Source organism: Mchenga conophoros, linkage group LG7 (assembly GCF_057382185.1).
Source record: "Mchenga conophoros isolate Kocher_MC1m ecotype Shallow Benthic linkage group LG7, M_conophoros_male_GT1.1, whole genome shotgun sequence".
Taxonomy (NCBI): domain Eukaryota; kingdom Metazoa; phylum Chordata; class Actinopteri; order Cichliformes; family Cichlidae; genus Mchenga; species Mchenga conophoros.
In genome coordinates, this window is record NC_140532.1 from 42685773 (window position 1) to 42709750 (window position 23978).

The following is a 23978-nucleotide window of genomic DNA, read 5'->3' on the forward strand; positions in this document are numbered from 1 at the left end:
CATGTGTTTTGCGACAACATGTTGATATAGACATATTTGCTAATTAATGAACCCATTCGCATCACTGGATGTGTTAAAGGCATTGTGATAACAGCAGAACAGGCAGCTCAAGTGTTCGCTGCAGTGAGGATCAGGAGTAAATATCTCTTGATATGGGCTGAAACTATTAATGTTAGCTGTCAAGTCCTCGAAGGGATTTCATCAGAGAGGTGTGATGTTATAGGTGATAGTTTCTGTTTTAGACTTAAGGGATAAACATGCTCCATATTCATTATTACTCCACTGGATATTTTTTCCCCTGCCAAGTTACAAACCAAGGTGAATATAGGTTTTCATATGTTTTGTGCGTGTAGTATCAGGATCACACAAAAACACTACAAAACCGGATATCGTGAAACGTGGTGGGAATGTGAAACAGGGAGAAAATGAATCAGGATCACTTTTTTTTTAAATGACAAGACATTGGTGTTGACTGAGGATGCACTTTCAGAGCGCCCGTCTAGTTTATACAAGGGTATAAAGAAAAATCATTAAAGAGATTCAGTGCTATTAACCCTCTGAGACTTAAAGCCTATTTTATAGTACTGCAGTTGTGTCCATTTGCCTAGGTATTTGCCTACGCAGATGCTGTGCGGATGGGTACTGTATGCAGCCTACGCAAACGTGCCTGTGTGCAGACCAAGGTCAAATACTGATGTTGAAAGGTTCACTGAGATTTTTTTTAAACAGCTTGAGAAGCGCAGACTTGCCTGCATTGGGCACTTTTCATTGTTTTTTATCACTCGTATTCATTTCAGCTATTTTATAACTTCTTTCTTCTCCGCGGCTGGTCGCTGTGAATCGCTACAACAAGGTAGACGAAGGTTCGTAAACCAGCGTGTTACGCTATGCATACTTGGGACCAACAAAAAAGCATGCTTAAACCACGAATCTTCGTCATTGATGACCCAATCACAGCATGTGATGCAACATGGGGGAAAAAGTCAAAACCTTTGATTTGTTTAAGCTAAAATTTAAATACATCTAAATTAACATGCGTAACAGCACAAATGCTTTCATTTATTTATCTTTTAGTTCATTTTCTATCAGTTTTGAACTTGATGATGTTAGACTGTAGACTACATAACTTTCTGCACCGACTCCATTGTTCCAGCTCAGACTGTTCATTGTTACCCAAATAACAAGCCGTGGGTGACTAAGGACATCAAAGCCCTCCTCAACAACAAGAAGAGGGCTTTCAGAGGGGGCAACAAAGAGGAGGTGAGGAAGGTCCAGGTGTTACTAAAGGACAAGATCAGAGAGGCTAAGGACAATTACAGGAGGAAGCTGGAGTGGAAACTCCAGCAGAACAGCATGAGAGAGGTGTGGAGGGGCATGAAGACCATCACTGGATTCAGGCCAATCAACAGCAGGGGAGCTGAGGGAGGTGAGAATAGAGCCGACGAGTTGAATCTGTTTTTCAATAGATTCGACACCACAGTGTCTGCTCCCACCCCCACAACCTCACCTGCAGTCAGCCTGGAATCCAGAGCCACACCACTGTGCCAGCCTCTCTCTTCACATGTTGCCTCCTGTGAGATTCCTGACACCCCTCCCCCACCCATCACCTTCACTCAATACCAGGTTGAGATGCAAATGAGGAGACTTCACTCAGGCAAGTCTGCTGGACCAGACGGAGTGAGTCCCCTTGTCCTCAAGGCCTGTGCCCCCCAGCTGTGTGGAGTCTTTCATAAACTGTTTATGCTGAGTCTGAGTCTGCAGAGGGTCCCGGTGATGTGGAAGACATCATGCCTCGTCCCTGTACCAAAGACGCCTCGTCCCAGTGGCCCCCAGGATTACAGGCCCGTGGCACTGACCTCCCACATCATGAAGACCCTGGAAAGGCTCATCCTGGACCAGCTGCGACCCATAGTAAGACCACATCTGGATCCCCTTCAGTTCGCTTATCAGCCTCGTCTCGGAACAGAGGACGCCATCATCTACCTGCTCAGTCGTGTCTACACCCATCTGGACCAGCCGGCGAGCACTGTGAGGGTCATGTTTTTTGACTTTTCCAGTGCTTTCAACACCATCAGGCCGACCCTCCTGGGTGATAAGTTAGCAGCGATGCAGGTGGATGCTTCTCTGGTGTCCTGGATTGTTGATTACCTGACAGGAAGACCACAATATGTACGTCTCCCACAGTGTGTGTCTGACAAGGTGATTAGCAACACAGGGGCACCACAGGGGACTGTCCTCTCCCCCTTCCTCTTCACCCTCTACACCACAGACTTCAGCCACTGCACAGAGACCTGCCATCTTCAGAAGTTTTCTGATGACTCTGCGGTGGTTGGATGCATCAGCAGGGATGATGAGACAGAGTACCGGGCTGTGGTCGACTCCTTTGTCACGTGGTGTGAGCAGAATCATCTGCAGCTCAACGTGGCAAAGACCAAGGAACTGATCGTGGACTTCAGGAAGACCAGGAAACACTTGACCCCTGTTTCAATCCAGGGGGTCAGTGTTGACATTGTGGAGGACTATAAATACCTTGGAGTACACATTGACAATAAACTGGACTGGGCTAAAAACACCACAGCACTTTACAGGAAGGGCCAGAGTCGTCTCTATTTTTTGAGGCGACTGAGGTCCTTCAACATCTGCCAGAAAATGCTGAGGATTTTCTATGAGTCTGTTGTGGCCAGTGCGATCCTCTATGCTGTCGCATGCTGGGGGAGCAGGCTGAGGGTCGCAGATGCCAACAGACTTAATAAACTGATCCGTAAGGCCAGCAATTTTGTGGGGATGGAGCTGGACTCCCTCAAGGTGGTGTCGGAGAGGCGGATGCTGTCCAAGATAAAGACAATGTTGGATAACACCTCCCACCCACTCCATGACATGTTGGTCAGTCACAGGAGCTCGTTCAGTGAGAGACTGAGATTACCGAAAAGCACCACTGAACGACACAGGAAATCATTCCTGCCTGTGGCCATCTCCCTGTACAACGCATCCACTTAACACACTGTTTGCTGCTACAACTACACATGTTTCTTTTCCAGCTATTTATTTATGAGTGACTTATGTATGTATGTATGTATATATATGTATATATTGTACTATTCTTAGTTAGCGTATTGTCTGTCTTGTCTTAATGTTGGTTTAAAATGGAGCACTGTAACAAAAAATAATTTCCCCCAGGGATCAATAAAGTATTCTGATTCTGATTCTGATTGTGGGTTAGAAATGGTGCTACTAATCCACAATAGTACAATAAAAAACTTGAATACAATTAAACTGGGTTTATTATTGAAACTGTCAATCAGTCACAATTAGCAGAGCGTTATGGCAACAGGCCAAAGAGCAATTTCTGCTATCTGATTGGCCAGGTCGTTCCCATCCAGCCAGCCAGCTGATCCCAGCCACCACAGGGCGAGAGGTTTAGTACACCCTGGACAATTCACCAGCCTGTCGCAGGGCCAAAACTGTGTGTTGTTTATTTGCAATTTATGCATTTAAAACTGTTTTAGAAATCAAAATGTTCAGACATAGTTTTGAGGTTTGCAGAGGCATCAATTTTGTTTCCCATAAAGGTCAGTTTTTCCTTGTCTCGAAAACATAGGGTTAGGTTTTGGGGGCTAGGAGTGAGGTCATCATCAGTGATGACTTAGACCTCAGGGTACTGAAAGCTTACTTTAAAATGCAAAAAAACTTACCATACCTTAGCCTAACTGTCCCTTCCCTTACTTTACTTAAATTTGGCAGCTGTCCCCTTCAGATTAGTCTCCATGTGCATCTCTTAACCAGCACGACTGCTATTTTTCACGCTGCTCCCAGAAGTTAAAGAACTAATTATAGAGGACTGTAGTGGATTTGTACTGTGTATACTGCAGCTGTCATGACTGTAAGATTGAGAACCTCATGAGGAAATCATTTGTTACTTATACAGCTACCATTTTTTGGTTGAAATTGTGCTTAATTAGGAGGCATGTTTATTACACTTCCTAGCCACATACTCAACTTTTAGCTCTGTTTTGTCCTCCACCAGCTATTGAGAAGAAGTCTCTGTTTGTAATATCTCAGTGCTACTGTTTATGTAGTGGGTTTTTAGAGCTTTCTTTGCTGAAAACAGCTGCTGAAAACAGCCTTGGCCAAACACAACACTATCAGAGCAGAGTGTAAACTCAACAGTAGAGTTGCCAGCTACAAAATAGTTTTATTGAACTAAAACTGTCTTGTCCATCATAGTACAAAACAAAAAATACCAGTCCCAATAAAGACTGGATAAAAGATAGGCGGTGATAAATGAAAACAAAACTGAAACAGAACCTGCACATGTGTCTTGAGAAGTGATTTAAAGGATTAGAGAGACCTCGCTGCTCTGATTGCTGTGATCTCCTCTGGCAGGTGTTCAGGAGGTTGCCTGACTGTAAAGGTCCAGTGACCGTGAGCTATGATCTGAATCGTCTGAACAGCTGCTTCTCCAGCTCATGTGGGGATGAAAGGACTGAATGTAGCTTGAAAGGTTTTGTGACTCAAGTTATCAGAAAACACTTAGCAGGTCCTGAGGAGAGCAAATGCTTTAAAGATGGGTGAAAATAAGCTCTCATGAGGTCACAGTTTCAAACTTTGTTGGATATGTTTCCTATATTGATTCATTTTGAAAGTGTACTTGCTGGGTCACAGGGCATAGTTGTTTTCCTAAGAGTAAAGGTAGCTACAGACCTTTCACACCATAGTGTGTAGAAACGGTACATCCATCCGGCATTCATGTTAAGCACTGAATACTAGCTTATAGTTTGCTTGCTATAGAGAAATATAGATGGGGATAATTTTGCCTACTTTATGTTAGAAATATGCTCATTTAAACCAGTGCAAAAGCACTCGCCCCTAAATTCTCATTAATGTTTGAGTTAATAATGTTTAACCCAATGGAAAAGCACTGCCAGAAATATTAATGGAGCCTCATGAATGACTTTGTTTTGCTGGGAATATTAGCAAAAAACTCAGAAAAACAAAAGTACAATGAAAAAGAGGAAGGCTGGCATTAAAAAAAACAAGTTTGAAAATCACTGCAGCAAAAAAAAAATAACTTTGTTGTTCATTTATCTTTTTTTCCATTCGTAGAATTGTTAAGCACAACATGAAACTTTATACCTTACCTGTATATAGACCCCACACATGAGGCTGTTTATTCTTTCAAAATGTTGAAGCATCTCATATCTTTTCATCTCCTTGTAATAAAAAAAGAAAAAAAACTGTTACGTTAATACATGATGCTTCTTTATGTTTGTTGGTATCAGCTGAGAAAGCAGCCAAAATATAGCTAAAAAAACACTATACTGGAATAAATGTAGTGAGATTTCACTGCTGTTATTCTGTGAAGCAGGAAAGGCCAAGGACCAAATCCTTTCATCAGAATTTGATACATTCACTTTATTGATGTAAATTAATGTGCGATATCCTTTGAAGTATATAAATAAATGAAATATGGATTAACTTAAATTTAAGATGGAAAAAAGGAGTGCAGAGTGCTTCATTTGGCACTCACACGAGTTAGATTTAGTGTACTATACTTTCATAAAAACAAGAATAAAATGTTCTTCTTTCAAAGAAGAGAGTTCACTTTCCCAGAAAAATGTTCTAAACAATAACACTAAAGCTGTACCAGAAGTCAGATGAAAAGAGTCGCCTATCTTGGCAGAGAAACTGAGTATTTCTAATGCAGCACTTCTTATACAGTACTATAAAGAGCAGCGACTCCACAGTGAAAAAGTAATGAAATGTTGCTGTAAATCATGAAAGATCAAAAAGGAGATTCTGATTAGTCTGATTAACAGAGTTCATAAAAACTATATTACTTTTCAGTATTTGACAGATATAAATGATATTTCTGTAAAACGTCTTCATGATGTGTAAAAAAAATAAAAAGAAAAGAAAAGAAAAAGAGGAAAGAAAAGAAAAGAAATCTAAAAAAAAGTCTTGAAAGGTTTGGTGGCATTTGAAATGAAGAACTCGATCTATACTGTGGATAGATCGATCCATCTATTTCACATTCTTTCTCAGCATATATGTGATCTCTGTTTTCTCTCACAGAGTCAGGACCTTTCCTAAGGATTCGGCTTTACTGGGCAGGGACACTGTTCGAGCCCTCATGTACTACGCCCTGAAGGTCTGGAGCGATATTGCGCCCCTTAACTTTCATGAAGTAGCTGGCAGTGATGCAGATATTCAAATCGACTTCACTAAGGCTGACCACAACGATGGATACCCCTTTGATGGGCCGGGTGGCACAGTGGCACATGCCTTTTTCCCTGGAGAGAGGTTTACTGCTGGGGATACACACTTTGATGATGACGAGGCCTGGACCTTCAGGTCACCAGGTAAGGAACACACTTTATTAGCTACATCTTTCACAGATGCTGCAGATTTGTTGGCTGCGTTTGTTGGCTCTTTCCATCACATCCGAAGGTGTTCTTTTGGATTGAGATCTGGTGACTATGGGGTCCATTTAATTACAGTGAACTCAGTATCATGCTCAAGAAATCAGTTTGAGATGATTTGAGCTTTGTAACACGGTGGCTTATCCTACTGGAAGTAGCCATCAGAAGATGGGCACACTGCAGTCTTAATTAGATTAGGTTAGATTAGATGAAACGTTATTAATCCCTCGGGTGGGTTCCTCCGGGAAATTCTGTTTCCAGTAGCACAGCAGAAGTTGCATGTTACAGATACAATAAAGGGGAATGAGAGAAAGGATATAAGCATAAATATACCACATAATATAAATACAGAATATATAATAGGGATAAATAGGAATACCAGTGGATTGCACATTTGAGTGAGTCTATTGCACAGTGATTATTGCACAGTCGAATATAAGAAAGAATATTACGAATACTGCACAGTGAAAAAAAGCACTAAAGCTCAGTTGTTCCCGCCCTCCTTTGTCCCCCTGTTTCCCCTCCCTCTCTCCTCCAACAAGGAGTTAAACAGCTTGATGGCGTGTGGGACAAAGGAGTTTTTAAGTCTGTTGGTTCTTGACTTTGGGAGAAGCAACCTATTACTGAATAGGCTCCTCTGATTATTCACGACCGTGTGCAGAGGATGCCCAGCATTGTCCATAATGTCCAGCAGTTTCTTTAGTGTCCTTTTCTCTGCCGCTGTCACCAGAGTGTCCAGCTTCATGCCGACCATAGAGCCAGCCTTCCTGATTAGTTTTTCCAGCCTGGATGAGTCCTTCTTTGCCGTGCTGCTCCCCCAGCATAGAACAGTACTCCAGCAACCACCGACTGGTAAAACATCCTCAGGAGCTTCCCGCAGATGTTGAAAGACCTCAGCCTCCTGAGGAAGCACAGTCTGCTTTGGCCTTTTTTATACAGGTGCTACATGTTGCATGACCAGTTTCAGAGATATGGGATAGGCATGATCAGCCTTTATGTTGTTTAAGCCAAATTCTGAACCTACCACCCAGAGATAACAGCAGATTTTCTGTTGTCCCATTTTGGTGAGCCCGTGCAAGCTGTTGCACCCAGTGCGGCCTTCTGCTGCTGTACCCAACCTGCTTCAGTGTTTAACACAGGGCTGCCCAATCCCAGTCCTCGAGAGCTACTATCCTGCAGCTTTTAGATGCATCCCTACTCCAACACAGCTGAATCAAATGAATGGCTTGTTATCAGGCCTTTGCCAAACATGATGGCATGCTGAAGAGGTAACCAAACCATTTGATTCAGCTGTGTTGGAGTAGGGATGCATCTAAAAGCTGCAGGACGGTAGCTCTCGAGGACCGGGATTGGGCACCCCTGGTTTAACATGATGCTCTTCTGCATACCTTGGTCATAAGGAGTAGTTATTTTAGTTTCTGTTGCTTTCCCAACAGCACGAAGCAGACTGACCACTCTACTCTGACAACTGGCATCAACAAGGCATTTTCACCCACAGGAACGGTGCTCACTGGATATTTTCTCCTTTTTCAAACCATTCTCTGTAAACCCTACAAGCACAACCGTGCTACGTTCAAACTCTCTTATATCACCTTTCAACCCTATTCTGAAACTTAATTTAAACCTTTTGACCATGTCTACACGACTAAATGCACTGAGTTTCGACCATGTGACTGGCTGATTAGATATTTGCAATAAAACGCTGATGAGCACTTGAAGCCAACAACATGGCCGGTGAGTTGTATTACTTAAAGAGTGTGCCTGAATGAAAAGAACATAAAAAACTGAAGGATGATCTGTTTCTGTGAGACACTTCCAGAGTACTATGAAATAAAGAGCCTGAAACGGTCTGCGTCAACAAAACTTTAACAAAATGAAAAGTGCTTGAGAACAGTTTTGAACTTCCATACTCACCAAGGTTTTTGTATTCAAAACAAGATTGCTGTACTTTGTACTTGTACTTTGGAACCAAGCTGCGCCTCCTACCTTTTATTCATGTTCCAGATTGTATTATCAATATTTTATCTGTTCGAACTAAGAATATAACATGCTGTGGCTTCAGTGTGGTGACTACAGCAGCATTGACTGTTTTCACAAGCTTGTTAGGAAGCATAAAAGACCTTCTTTCATCTCTTCCAACCGCCACAAACAAAGAATCCACTCCAACGTCCTACCCAAACCGAGGAAATCAGTTTTTTTTTCAGCAATTAGCACAAGCTGTTTATTGTTCACTGTTGACATTTATTGATCTAATTTTACTATGCCATGGGGCTTCTTTTTTTTTTTTTTTTACAAGAATTGAGTCTTTAAATTTAAAAGACCAGAGGGAAATAGCACCATATTTAGGGTGATTAAAGTATTTTAGCCGACAGCAAAATGTTTCCTTTTGATTTGTGCCGATCAGAAGCTGAAATAAATGTCTCCACCAGACCACAAAGCACCACTATAATTTGTGATGTCAGCTAACAGCTGCACCAATGACAATCGATGAAAGAGTAATTGCGACGCAATGAAGCAGAGATGAGATTTCTAGGGTTGTGGGCATGCTCTTTTGCGTGGAAGTGCATTTTTATAGTCTTTAACTTCTACTGAGAGGTTTCTATTCCACTCTATTTCATAAGGAAAGGCAATACCTTCTACTTTTACTTTTTGTAAACTATTTATATTTATTAGTCAACTGCAGGATGTGCTTGCAAAATAAGAAGCATAGCTAAATTTGAACTAAAAATGGCTAAAAAAAAAGAATCTAAATCTAATTTATGCATGCACAGTCAATAACACGTATATGCATTTTGAATGTGGTTTATTTTTAAACTCTAATGTCTGACATTTTGCGAGTATTATTTGCCTTCTTGCCTTAGATGAAATGATAATGCTCACAGAATCGTATTTCCCAAAATACTAAACCTTTCTTTTGAAAAAAGAAACACCTGAAGATGTGGTATTAGTGCGATAGCTCCTTGAAACAATCCATTGTGATTGTTATATAATGCAATTTCCTTGTCAAATAAAAGTATATTGAATACTTAATTTAGACAAAAACCCAATCGATAAAGACACGTAGTCCAAGTCTGCAGGCAGGGTGATAGTTCAATTTCTTTGTTTGCTTTTGCCCTAAAACTAGGAAACATATGTTACCGCAACTCAATTTGCTTCAATTACATCTCCCAACAGCCTGCATCAGTGTCACGGCATGATGACGTGATGCTCCAGGAGTTCAGAGCATCGTCTGGGTCAATGTGGTCGTGATTAATGAGAGCAGGTTGCTAAAGAAAAGAGGGATCAGAGGAGCGCTCTTGTCTTCATGACCTCTATTGATCTCTTCAAGCCACACAATTGTCTTACACAGACAAACGCTGACTTAGAAGAGGTAATTTAAGCAAATAAAATTCTCTGTGCAAAGACTCGTGCTTCCAGCTACGAATTGCTCAGCGGTGGTGACGGCCTGATGGAAGACCGCACTAGTGTTAAAAACACAGATTCTTACTGTGAGCAGGAGAGAAAAGATGCTGGCAGTGAATCATCTTACCTTGTTAGATGTTCCAGCCTTCAAGGCTAGTGTTTCACTGCCTGTGATGAAGGGTGAAATGTACATCAAAAAAAAATCACATCAGACTCTTTCATTTGGTAATCAGGCATCTGCCTCTTCTTGTTCGCCTGTACTCCATAAAGGGGGGAAAGTGTCTTATGGCCAACCAGTGCCAAAGAAAATCCCATTCGCTGCAGCTTACAATGTTTTAATGAAGTTAGCTCAGAATTCAGGTTTGTGTAAATGCTGCTTTTATTTTATTTTTTTTTACTGTCTACTTAAATTCCTTGAAGCACTTTAGCACTTCTAGACCAAGATGATTAGAAATTATTGAATTTCAAATGTGCTTGTTCTTTCTGTTGCATTTGTTGCATCAAAGATATAATTACTTAAGTGCACCCATCATCTTTCCCCAAAGACACAATTTCAACAAGATTTGTTAAATACTTCTTTGTTAAATAGGTCTCCTTCCTGTTATTTCCTCTGCATTCGCTGGCTTATCAATTAATCAATCAGTTTCCTCTGGGTGCATACATGATTATTTAAGTCTTTCCCTCCCCCTTTTAGCACATTTCTAACTTCTGATTTTGACACCACTGATCGTGCGATTCTAAACCTAGAGAAAGTTTAACTGGACCTGGCATTTCTGCTACTTCACTCAGTTTTATCATATTTCACTGACAGACATTTTAGTATTCATGATAATGATTCGATACCTTCTTCTGCTTCATCTCTCTCCCAGGTGGGATACCTTTAAAGGTCAATCATTGGACCTTTTCAGTTTTAATTTGAAGTGATATCAGGCCATCTGCTTAACTTTCTTTCCACTGCTATGTGAGAAGCTTTACTTCTCTCTCATGACTGTTTGGCTTCTTTTTTTTGCATTTGGGTTTTTTTACAAAGTGGATTTGTTTAACTTTCCACCATCTCAATCCTGGCAAACCTGACATTGTGGTAATCGGCCACAGCTCATTTACTAAGAAGGCCAGTCACTACATTTTCCTCTTAATAGACCACCTCTGAGAATCTTGACCTCCATTTGAGTTTTAAATCTCATATCACTTTTTGTGAACGTTTACCTACTTTTTATATTTCCACATATAATTCAAAATTCTCAGTGTATCGTATATGAAATTTCACTGCAACCCTCTTAACTTGCATTACCTCTATAACCTGTATAACCTGGTCCAAAGAGTAGCGGGTGATCCCTTTTTGCCACCAATCATCTCGCACTAAGACAGCTGGAATAGGCTCCAGCCCACATGCAACCCTGAATTGGATAAGCAGAAGAAAATAGATGGATGGATGGAATTCATTTCAAAATCTGTCATTATTTTACTACCTTAAAAGAATATTTAAGGTACCAGCATGTTGTTCCAGTTCTTCTACTCTGTGTTTAGTCACTCATGTCTGCGAGCCAGATGTTTCTGCTTCTGGGTTTTGTTACAATCTGAAAATGTATTGATTAAACAGTTTTGTATAGCAGCTCTTCGGCCTGCTTAATATAAAGGATCATTTTTGCGCAGCTGCCAGCTTGCCTAATTTAGCTCACTAAATATTCACAAAGGAGCTGATGCAGATCTCCATTTCTCACAGTTAATTTTGACATCATATAATAGCTCTTTGCATACACTTTGCAGCTCAGAAGAAGTATTGTCTCCAAATACTGATTATGGGATAGGCAGAGTTACATTTATTAATAGAGCCTGACCCGATACATTGAGAGCAATATTATTATTACACTGATTATCTTTGGAGGCTAGTAGCACGAAATTGGAGTAATCCAAAGATATAATTGAGGTCATTTCGAAACCGTGTCACCATTACATGTTTATTTTTGTCACACGTCTCACTCGGAACAGATTTTGATTTCCAAATGAAAAGTTGGGCATGCTTTTTAAATTACAGTACAAGAATCTTACTTCTGTCTAGTTTTCCTTCTTTGGAAGCTCAGCGGGGTTCACGAAACTTTGATTATTACTTAAAAATGTGAGTTTGCTTCTCTGGACACTTTTTCACAGAGTTCTAAAAAGTAAAGTTTATTTATTGATGTCAAGTTTGATCAGCTTTCTATTTGGGTTTTAGCAACGAGAGGTTGCACTGGAGTACTGCAGAAAATTAGGCCTTTAGTATACTTTCCAGTGTTCTAGATAGAAAGTCCGTCGGGGAAAGATGCAGAAGCAAAATATGTGGGTTGAATGTTACCAGAAGACTTTGGATGAAGTATAAAAACTCCGATCCAATACACAAGTACTTCTGCATAGATTCCAACATTTACAATAGGAATGCCTTGATGTTAGGAAGTCCTTCACCTTAAACCATCTTTAACTGCCCGTCCCTCAGCACCACGCCAGTGAATACTTTATAATTATTTTTAAGCTGTGTTTGGTGATTTGCAAGGAGTTTTGTTAGGTTAGGAAATCGCCAGAGTTGCCTTCATAGTCAAGCTTATATTAATAGACTTATTACATTAAATGGTGTAATTTCGAGTGTGGATAAGGAAACAAACAATAGTCTTTTGTGAGAAAGCCCAAGTTCTTGCAACCGTGGGCACTGCCTTGTGTTTCCTTAAACAGACTGTTTTTATGGTGTTGCAATTACAGGTTGTAATAAACTGCTTTTACAGACAGACGTTTTGTTTCTGAGTGTTACAAGTTTGAAAAAACATGTAGTTCATCATTTGTTTAGTTTGAGAAATCAGTTATAAAAATCATTGATAGAAAAAAAGGCCTCAGGAGCTTCTGAATCATCACCCTTCGTTAATTTACCACATGAACCAAGTTTAAACACAAATGTGTAATTTAAACATTTGTATTCAAAAATATATACAGTGACCACCCTGTTAAAGAAAACCTCTAAAACACTTGCTTAAAACTAAAAGTACTGGATTACTGAAAATTCAACCACTGAAACTATTTTTTTTCTTACAGTAAATTAGAAAAAAAAAACATAGATAGCAACAATAATAATTTTTTTTGATTAAAGAGCTGGTGCATACCGGTGGATTCACCATTACAGAAACATAAAGAAAGATTTTGGTAGTTGGCAGTACTACATTAGAGCAGCTGTGACGTAAACCTTACACTGGGTGGTGATCTAATAAATTTGTTAAGCACTGTATAAACCGATTCCAGATTGGCACAAGGTAATGCAAGGTCATAATAGCGCATGGATTGGCGCCAGATGAAAAGGATAGCCCTTGGCTAGTTGTGTACTTGTTTCTTTCCGTCTACCTTATGTTACACCATTCTTATTAAACTTTTAACCAAATGCTGCAGGCCATGTTTGCAGCATTCTGGACTCATCATGTCATATCCAAGAGAGTATTGTACCTTATTGCATTGTATTTACTGTGCATTAAAGTAGTAGCACTTTTTTTTAAAAATATTTTATCTTATAATAACCTGGAATTACACAAATTGTTGTCAGTGATGTTATTGTGCTTACTTTCTTTTCTTTTTTTGTCTGTTTTTTTTTCCAGGCATGGGAGTCTAACTCAATAAGTCTTATTCATCCACGTAAATCTCTCTTTGTCCGCAGGCACGAGCATTTTTTTTGTCTGTCAACCTCAGATGGGTTGTAAATGCGATGACATGGTGCCTACTTTGTTCTGAATCCCTGTTTTCTCCCTCGATCCTTTCATTTATCCACACTCCCTCTCTCCACCTTGTGCTCATGTAGATTAGCGTTGGCATTTGGCTTCTGGAAATCCCAGGTGCAGCAAGCACAAGTGCACTTCTCCAATTGTCCTTTGTCTTTTGACAGAGCACAGCGCTAAGACGTTCCCAAGTCGAGGCCAACATAAGGTTAACAGAATGCTGATTTGATCCTAGTCACCGAGGAACTCTAAGCTAGCTTGGCTCGACTCGCCCGCACTCACATTTTTGCGAATCTAAATCTCAAAAACCAGGTTTTGTCTTGCTTAGCAGAGCCAAACAAGGAGTTTTTGGAAGCGTTGCCGTTTCCTCTTAGCTCAACATCCAGGGAAATGTGTTTTAATAGCCTGCAGCCTCTTTGGGTGTCTTTCCACACTTAGGATTTGATTGGCAGCCCAGGGGCTCAGGCAGTATTACCATAGTTATCTCACTGCACCACATTCCTAACAGCACTCACAGCCACAGGAGCTGTCTGTCACGCTTCTTAACTTGCAACCTATAGAGTTCACTCATAAAAGGGATAAACACGCAAACAGTGGCTATACGGGTTTTACAAAAATCTGTAAGCAGCTAGGTGATCTCAATCAAAGCTGGAGGTGATACAGGCAAGCTATGGTTAAACTGCAGAGAAGAATATAGTAGTTTTCTGCTATGTCACAGTTTCACATTGATAACACCGCTGTTTTCTCTTACTGCCCTAAAAAGAGCGCAGGTTAGTTTTGAAATGTTTAAAGAAAGGAACGAGAAGGTGTTTCTTAGGTAACTTTTCTTGTCATGCTTGTGGCTTAATCTTTCTACCGTGGTGAAGAGCAGCAGTAATACTTGTGTGCAGCTACTTCTTTGATTGAAGTCAGTTCTCTCTTAAATAAATTAAGAATAGTTTCCAGAAGTGCGTCTTTATGTTTTATTCCTGTACCGACCTCTAATGTGCATCATTACTAATGCAGGTTTTTAATAGTCTCACACAGTCTTGTCCACTTTGAGCAGGTATGAGACCAAAAAAAGTCAGATATGCATGTAAGGCTAATGAGTGTTCCCCTCTTTCTGTGTCTGCCTTAGAATCTCATGGGATGGATCTGTTTGCAGTTGCAGTCCATGAGTTCGGTCATGCCATCGGCCTGGTGCACACATCAGCCATAGAGTCTATCATGAGACCATACTACCAGGGTCCCGTGGGAGACCCGCTGAAATATGATCTACCCTATGAAGACAAAGTCAGAGTCTGGCAGCTCTACGGTATGAGGTTTCCATTCCCTCTGCATATCGGTGTGTGTGTGTGTGCGTGTGACTGAAACAGAAAAAGATTGACAAGTTGTGTAGAGTACTGTTATTGATTAATGAAAACGTGGCTGGAGTTAATTGGACCTCTTTATGGCATATGACCTTATCACACCATTCCCTGATATACAGAGTATCAGTGAGCTGAGGGGAGACTAATGATCATGAGCTGAGAATGAAGTGCAGGAAAGAATGTTAAAGGACGGGACAGAATGGAGGAGAATGAATTGAACTAAATTAAAGATAGACAGACACTAAGACAAGACTGCTATATTTGGTTGTAATAAAAGAAACACGTACAAACGATGAACAACTGAGCAAGCAATTTTTAAAAATGTGCAAAATGTTCAATTCTTTCTGGAAATTGATGATTTTTATGTGACAATATAAGTAATCTTTTTTTTTCCTACATGAAGGAATAAAACAGTGTAATTTTTTGCCACGTTTTGTTTTTCCTCTTCAAATGAAATCACACGTATCCCTCTCAGGTGTCAGAGACTCAGTTTCCCATACAAATCGACCAGGAAACCCCTCCCAGACAGCTGAACCTCCTGTTCTACTGGACCTCCCCGAAAACAGATCCACACTCCTGTAAGTAGGACACCTGGTGTGCTTTCAGCACAGTGCAAATAATTTAATGATTCTGGTAGCCTAACACATAAATGATACACTTCAACCTTTCATCTTCTCTCTTTCTGCTTTTCTGGCCTTCTCAAACACACACACAAACACAAAATTGTGGTTTATTCTTTTTACAAGCCCCCTTGGGTCTTTCTGTTCACTGCACTAAAGATGTTGGAGTGGAAAGTGTAATAAACGTCCCCAATAGATTCACCCAGAAAAGCAAAACTAAGTAAAAACAGCCGCTTGCTACCTGCAAAAGCTGTTTCTCACAGCCCTGCCAATTTAGTGCTTTCAACAGCACAACATATCATGTTCCAGATGTGGTCATTATATTGCATATTATTCTTATTGCATAATAAATTGCACATTATTTAACCATTTAAACTAATGCTATAGTCCATAATAAAGAATAAATGTTTTAATTGTTAGCCCTTTTAGCTAGATTTTATGTTTCATGCTATATTGAAAGCCGCCTGCTACCCGCTGCTTCCTGACCTCCATGCATACACACAATTTAAAAGCATTTTAAAACCAATGAAGAATAGAAGCCCATTTTCCATCAGTAATATTGGCCTTTCACTGTCCTCATCACTCACTTTTCACCCACTCCATGTTATCATGATGCGTGGAAAAGCTATATCATGCTTGCCAAGGGTCACAAATGCTGACCACTATAGGCAGCAGAGTTTCATTAAAAGAGCTCTGAATAGAGATCTTTGTTGATAACAGGAGAGCTCTCGCCCTCCCACTCACAGTGGCAGGTCTGTAGTGCTATTGCCTTGATAATTGGCAGGCTGACCACGTCAGTGCTTTAAATCACTTATTAGCTTGTGGGATAAATGTTCTGAAAGACCGCACCGTTTCAGTGTGACAGCATTTCACCTCATATTTAGCCCATTTAATTAAAGCACATAACATGCACATTTGTGCACACATTCAGAACATCTCTCATTAGATGAGTACGATCGTGACATTTTTCTATATGCAAACAGCTGCAACTCGGTTGGATCGTTTTGGGTTCCTTTATGTTTTATGTCTAGTGGGTATGCGGCATAGTAGCGAATATGATTGTAATTGTAGTAACTTCTTTACTACAACCTTTTCCATCTTTTGTCTTCATTTCTTTTTTTCTGCTTCTTATTTTTTCACTCAGACTGGCACGGGATGCTCCAGACAGATGCACCAGTCACTTTGATGCCGTGGCCCAAATACGAGGGGAGGCCTTCTTTTTCAAAGGTATTCAAATCTGAAAGGAGAAAGTCAGAGTGTGTGTGTAATTATGATTGCAGGATACAACCTTCCCAGTCCAACAAATGGTTAAATAATTTAATACAGTAAAATTAATTTGTTATTATTCTTAAAAATGGCCAAATATGGAGATCTGAAGTTACACTTATCAAAGATGGACACAGAGCAGCTTTTAAAACATGCTCTTTTCTTAGTTTTCCTTGGTTTGTAAAAGTACCCAAAGGGCTGTTGCTGGTTTCCTCTTAGAATTCGTACATAGCAAAAACCTTGAAGATATTTTCAGATCAAGTTGAAGTTGCGAGAAGATATTATGTTTGCATTTGTGAGGGTCTTGTGCAGAAGTCTTCTGCAAGTTAACTGAGTCCTCTGCATAAGGAATGCATATTTGCATACTGACCAAACAAATTAAATAAAAAATAAACAAAGGAAATGGTATATGACAAATGGCCTAGTAGATGAAGGCAAGTCTGAAGCCCCAAAGCTCTCATTTTGAGCACTCCAACAGTCGAGGAGTCGCTTTGTTGCTGGATTTATTTTACATTTCTTTGCGGTTGTTTTGTGTTTCTTTGTCATCCTTATTTTTCTCTCTGAGAGTATCTTGTAGGTCTGTCATTTTAGGGCTCTTTGGGTTCACTTTGGTGTCTCTTCAAGATCAAACTGTGTCTGTTTGTAGTTTTGCAGCCGCACATCTTGATTGGAGAGTCCTTTCTTAGAGTCTCAAACTGATTCGCTCGCTCGCTTGCATTTTCTTACAGTAATTCCCCTGCCATTGCCTGAGTGTCTGAAGCCATTAACTGAACTCCATGAATCTAAATTGAACTAGTGAATGGTCCACCGGCGATTCCACTTAAAGATCAAAGGATGCCTTGCCGTTCTTCTAAAGGGAGAGTGTACTTTATTGTCCAACATCAGATATGGAGAAAAAGTGTTTTCCTGGATGAACTGGGTTTTGATTGTTGTTGCAGTTCAATGTGCAACATTGAACATGTGGCGAAAAACATGAGTTAAGAACATATGGTGAAGTTAGTGAGGCTGGGCGTGGGGCCGAGCAGTGGCGCCAGCAATCAACAGGAAGCCAAGTCATGTGTGTTTCTATGAGGTTGAATAAAAGGCTTACACACTATCACAAATTCTCCAGTCCAAAGAAAATGAAGCCCAAACTGGTTGATGAACGGAATCTACTAAGCATAAAAAGTGATGTTTCTGGGGCATTAACAGTCTGTATGGTATATTGAAAAATCAGTGGAGCAGCATTTTTGATTTTTGTTTTCTCTTTCATTTTTCATAAGCATACATGATGTTTTTTGGCTACGCTCAACTGGATAATAAATTGTTTTCCTCCTAAACTCAAGCCAAATTTTTCAATTTCCAGTGCTGCTAACTGGTTTATCAAAGTAGTTCCAGAAGAATCAACAGAAGGTAAAAAGTGCTGAGTTTGTTAATTAGCCAAATTGAAGGAGTAGCTAGCTTTTGTGATGTGACTACTGAAGATACAGCACACTCTGTGGCTTTCCTTCTAAATAAATCCTGCAGAGTATTGTTAAGAAGTTCTTATTGATCTTTACTTGCTATTTCTGTCCATCATAGGGAAGTATTTTTGGCGGCTAACTCGAGAGAAGCACCTAGTATCTCTCCGTCCTGCTCAGATTCATCGTTTCTGGAGGGGCCTTCCTCCTAATCTGGACAGTGTGGATGCTGTGTACGAGAGACCAGGGGACCACAAAATCGTGTTTTTCAAAGGTAAATCTATGTAACTTTATTCGATTACTCAGTCTGTGTGTTCACAAGTTGTTTTTTTGCTTGTTTGTTTCATTTAGTTTAGTTTGTAATTGTGTGGATACATCCTATCATATAAAAGGTTTGATTTTAACCTCTATGTTCATCACTCAGGTTTAAAATACTGGGTTTTTAAAGACAATAATGTAGAAGAGGGTTACCCTCGTGCAATCAGTGACTTTGGCTTGCCACTGGAAGGAGTGGACGCCGTCTTTGTTTGGCTGCACAACGACAAAACCTACTTTTTTAAGGACAACCGCTACTGGCGCTACGATGACCACTTGCGACGTATGGACCTGGGCTACCCTAAAGACAGCTCACTATGGAAGGGGCTGCCTCCACACCTGGATGATGCCATGAGGTGGTCTGATGGTGAGTAGACATAAAAACCAATGTTTATTTGTATGACTTTTCATCAAATTGACAGAAGTTGGCTTGCTGCCTGTATAATCAGTACTTCAATAAAACAAATCACTGAATGACACAGCAAAATATATACATATATATCTCACTGTTACTGTAGTGGTTAATCCACCAGTATGCACAAGGTTTAAGACTAAATTGTTTTATAAAAAAGCTTTAAAAAAAAGCTTTTTTATATTAAGATGTCAAATTACAGTTATTGACTTGTATTCTCGAATAGAAAATCCCCCAGTCATCGCTGCAGATGGACGTCCCGCCTTCAGCCTGAAGTTTCTTCCTGTTAAAAGGGAGTTTTTCCTTCCCACTGTCGCCAAGAGCTTGCTTATTAATGTAATCTGATTGTGTTTCCTCAACAATCAGATTACCCCTCTTATTGTAGGTCATTTTTATTGTGGCACCTTGAGGTGACTGTTATTGTAATTTGGTGCCATATAAATTAAATTAATTAGAGTTTTCAGAGAAGTCCAGTTTGCTAAGTATAAAAACATGAATTCATTTATCTTTAATTTAATAAGGTCTAATAAAATTCAGATTCATGCACATTTATTAAAAATAAAATATATATATATATATATATATAAGTATTAACCGATTTCTTTGCCATGACACTTAAAGTTGAGTTCAGGTGCATCCTTGTTTCTGCTGATCAGATGTTTCGACAACTTGACTGAAGATTTGGAAATGCACACATCTGTCTATACATTTTGTTTTCTATTTTAAATCTTTGGTTTTTAGTTTTATTATTAACATATCAAGCAAACATTTTTTCACTTTGTCACTATGGAGTATTGTGTGCAGAATTTTGAGGTGAAAAAACAAATTAAATCCGTTTTGCTTTAACATGAAAAATGTGGAACAAGTGAAGTGCTGTGAATACTTTTCAGATGTTTTTTAAAAGAGAGGCTTAAAGAGCTTTTAGAGGCTCCAGAGGGGCTCTGAAACTCAGAGAACATTTGCATTATTCTGTGCATCGTTCTGGAGTCGTGGAGTTTGGGAGATTTGGAGAAATACATACAGTGATATGTTTTATAAAGCAGATCAGCCCTTCAAAAAATAAATCCATGCTCACATGTTCAGACTTTTGTTTTTAATGATTAAAGTAAACAGACACGCACATTCATCTACACAAAATCTCACATTCACATACAAACTGTACACGAAAATGTGACTTACAGATACACCACAACAAGGAGCCAGAGCCCCATAAAAGGTGAGCTGGGGTTATAGTAAATGTAATGTAAACCCATATATTTACCTTGCCTACGGACCTTTTGGATGTTACTTGCTGAAGTTTCCAGACAACAAACTTTTTAGATTACAGACACTGAACCAGGCTACCAGAAACGGCTCGCGAGGCAGGCATCCCGGCTTGCCGAAAACAGCCTTGACCTTTACACTGCAAACACAGCGTAGAGTTGTGTTGGCTGTTATGAATCCACAAGATTCAAGTAATCAGTGCTGCCACTGTGAGCTCGGTGGACATGGTCAGATACGCTGGGAACAAACCATCTGAAAAAAAAAGGCTAAGAAGGGATGACAGGATCTCCGGTTTAATCAAGAAGCTCCAGCTGAGAATGTTCGTGCTGCATTAGCCGCAGCAAAATCACCATCATGCTGTCGATCCTCTTCTGCAGATCCGTGTTCTGATGCCGCTCTGGCTGCTGCTGTTCCAAGATGAAAGTAGAGTTTATCTTTGGAGCGGTCACTCTGTTCATCTTCTTTAAAATACTTGAAAGGAGGTAGAGTGTGAAAGAAGGCAAGGGAAGCACTGTTGATTTTACCTCGTTTGGGCAGCCATGCATTTCACAGACTGCCCTCATTGCATCAGCTCTCGGTTCAACATCAGTTATTATTCTACAGCCATCGGCCGCCCTGGTAAGCCTCTTATCACTGAAACAAGGTCTCTTTCTGTCTCACATGCAAACACCAGTATACACAGCATAAACACAGAAGTGCACTAAGGGAATCATGTAAATAGGCACTCTACTGATCTCCTCAGACTAGTAACATCCTGCATTTTTTACGGCACGTTTAGTTTTTTACTTGATGTTAGTTTTTGATTTGAACATCTTAATTTATTTTACTTATCTCGTGTATGCCTACACATTTTATTTAAGTCTTAATTAAGAAGCAATTGTGTAAAATCTGTTAGCTGTGTCACTGCATACAGACAAAATTAGCTTAGTGAACTTTGGATTGTAACATATGCTGGTGGAAAAAAATCCTAGAGGATGTTTTTTTTGCTATTTTCGCAGCAGTGATTTATTCCACACTTGTGTGTGATTAGCAACACGATTGGCTGGATTATGTTTCCCAGTTCAGCTGTAATTTAGAAGATGACTATGTGTCATGCAGCAGCCATCTTTGGCATTTAAGAATCATAAATAACCACTCATCACTTAAACAGAGTGCTCAGTTTCTTTCCCTTATTTACATCTGTGTTATTAATTCTTTCAGATTTATATTATTTTCTTTATGATAGGAATTTATTATTGCAGTTTTAGCATTTGGTAAATTCGTGTGATTTATCATTTTGCCAGAATGCACATACTCACAGTCGATAAAATACTCTTAACTACTGTTCATCTTGTGATGGGAACACACCACCTGTGAGTTTCTTGACTCACAGGTGACTGACTCAGACTGACTGCACTAACTCTCAATTAGTGAATGTTTGGAAATTATTTCCATCTAATTTATGAATGTGGACAGATTGGAAGGTCGTTGCGGACTGTTTAAGGGACACAGTTTATTGTCATATCATCACTCGAAGTCGCTTGAAGGACAGCAGCTGAGTCTGAGTGGTCATACACCTGGTCCTTGTCTTTGAAGGGACGAGACTGCAAGGTCATTGCACACAGTCGCAGGGATTTTGGTCACACCCTGGTCTCCAGCTATTATTTTCACTAGTGTGAATGTAGCATAAGAGTTTGTAGGAGAGTGACCACTTAAGCGCTGTTCTGAGTGTGCGTGCCGTCCTCACATAGACAGCAGCCTGCACTTTTTTACTTACTGGCTTTCTCATTGGCCACAGCCAGTACTCCAATCTTTGGAGAGTGTAAGTGCTCAACAGTTGTCACCGAGTTGTTGAGCATGACAAATGTTTCATTGCAGCAGCACGGGCACTGCCTTCTGTTTGTAGATAATTAGTCCAGTTCCAAAATGCAATTATGGTCTGTGACATTTTCTATTTCCATGCTGGATAGACAACAGAGGTATTGTTTTCTGCTAACCGCCCCAAATTAGCTCCCAGTGTTTATGACATATGGTTAGCCACTAACCCTTCAGAGTCACTTGACAGCTATTTGAAATAGTCATCAACAGTTACCGATGACCTTTTCCCAGACATAGCTCAGCATATTACCAAAAAGCATCATTCCACTTAATGTTTAACCAAGTCAGAAGTGCTTGTTTTTGCAGAGAAGTGCAAGCTTCAGCGACTATTGGGATTTGCTAGACACTATGAGAAATAAGTGTTTCATACTACGCTGTGTATTACACAAAGAGACATAAATATCAGGTGTCAGATGTTTTTGTGACACGTGCGTTGCCTGCCTTTGTTTGAGTTTTAACCAGAAGCTGGTTAATCTGGTACAAGAATCAGTCACAGAGTATTCCTGAAATGTCAGTACCATCGTCAAAATGATGGGGAGTCTCTGCTCTCATTTATAAAAAGAAAAACGTTTGATTACTTTGCATTTAAGATATTCATTTTTAATGCCCCCTGTGTGCAAGGATAGCTGTCGAGCGTCTTTTTAGCTTTGTCATTTTTTTGGTCGTTATAAATTTTAAATCATCGCAGAAAGCCTGATCTAATATTTACACACAGAAATTTAAATGAACGGCTGCTAAACCAAATAAAACAGCTCAAATACATACTGTGTGTGTGTGTGTGTGTGTGTGTGTGTGTGTGTGTGTGTGTGTGTGTGTGTGTGTGTGTGTGTGTCCCTCCCAAGCCCACACTCCTGTTAGTTTCTCTGAAAGTGGCGAGCTTTACGCGAGGAGGTGGGATAATGTGATCATTTCTGGAGCATGTCACGCCTGAATGTGCCATGTCAGTAATGTTTATGGACTGTGTGCATCTGTGCCTGTAAAACATTCTGGTCTTTTACCTCCTGTAAAAATGTTGAGTACCTTCTTTAAGAACCACACACGTGAAAATATAAGCTTGTGCGAGCTCACTGCTCTTCCAGCAGAATTATGGTTGGCATTAGCGCGGCATTACCCATTGTGATGAGGCATTATTAGTTTGTACTGACAAAAAAAATCTTAATAAATAGAGAATTCATTTTCAAAAATCTGGTGCTTAGTGTTGGGTATGTATAAAGAAATGCACGCTTTTCTTTGGCTTTGGGGTTTGTAGTATGCACAGAATAAATTAACTAGTAGACTGAATAGTGTGACAAGTTTATTCTAAAAGTAGCAGTTTTTGATTTCACATTGAAACTGTAAAGTTTTTGTCTGCCACTCTTAAAATTTCTTTCACAATTAGAAAGCGTTTTATGATAGAATTTAATCACAGAACAGCATGCGTGGACAATAATATTAGACTTAATGAGTAAAAGACTATGAAATCAGAAAAGCAGCTGTCCGTTGGACAATTAACAATAAGCCGATTTTGACACCACATCCATGCTTTGATAATTAAATGGAAAAATAATAATAACCTGAAACAAAGCCTATGCTATGTAAGTCTACAGGCACTAGGTACACCCTTACTACTGCCATAGGATTAAAAGGGTAAGTAGCTGCCAGGTGCTGCTAATCAGATGCACTTGATTAATTGATCATCAGCGAGTGTGAGCACCTCAATTAAAGCCGACATTTTAGCAGTTTGCTGGTCTGGAGCATTCAGCCGTTAACACAATGCCAAGGAGGAAAGACATCAGTAATGATCTCAGAGAAGACACTGTTATTACTCATCAATCTGCAAATGGTTATAGGGCCATTTCCAAACAGCTTGAAGTCCGTTATTCAGAAGTGGAATATATTCAAGACAGTTTCCAATATTCCCAGGAGTAAATG

General features: G+C 39.9%; 1 protein-coding gene across 1 annotated transcript in view; it reads left to right on the forward strand.

Annotated features, from left to right (window-relative positions):
* Positions 1-23978, forward strand: part of mmp17a (matrix metallopeptidase 17a) — a 101369-nt gene that overhangs the window by 72248 nt on the left and 5143 nt on the right. Inside the window, exons 4-9 of the mRNA XM_085279360.1 lie at positions 6073-6359; positions 14664-14840; positions 15371-15473; positions 16660-16742; positions 18342-18494; positions 18645-18902. Coding sequence (XP_085135486.1) covers positions 6073-6359; positions 14664-14840; positions 15371-15473; positions 16660-16742; positions 18342-18494; positions 18645-18902 — 1061 coding nt within the window. The remainder of the gene's footprint in view (positions 1-6072; positions 6360-14663; positions 14841-15370; positions 15474-16659; positions 16743-18341; positions 18495-18644; positions 18903-23978) is intronic.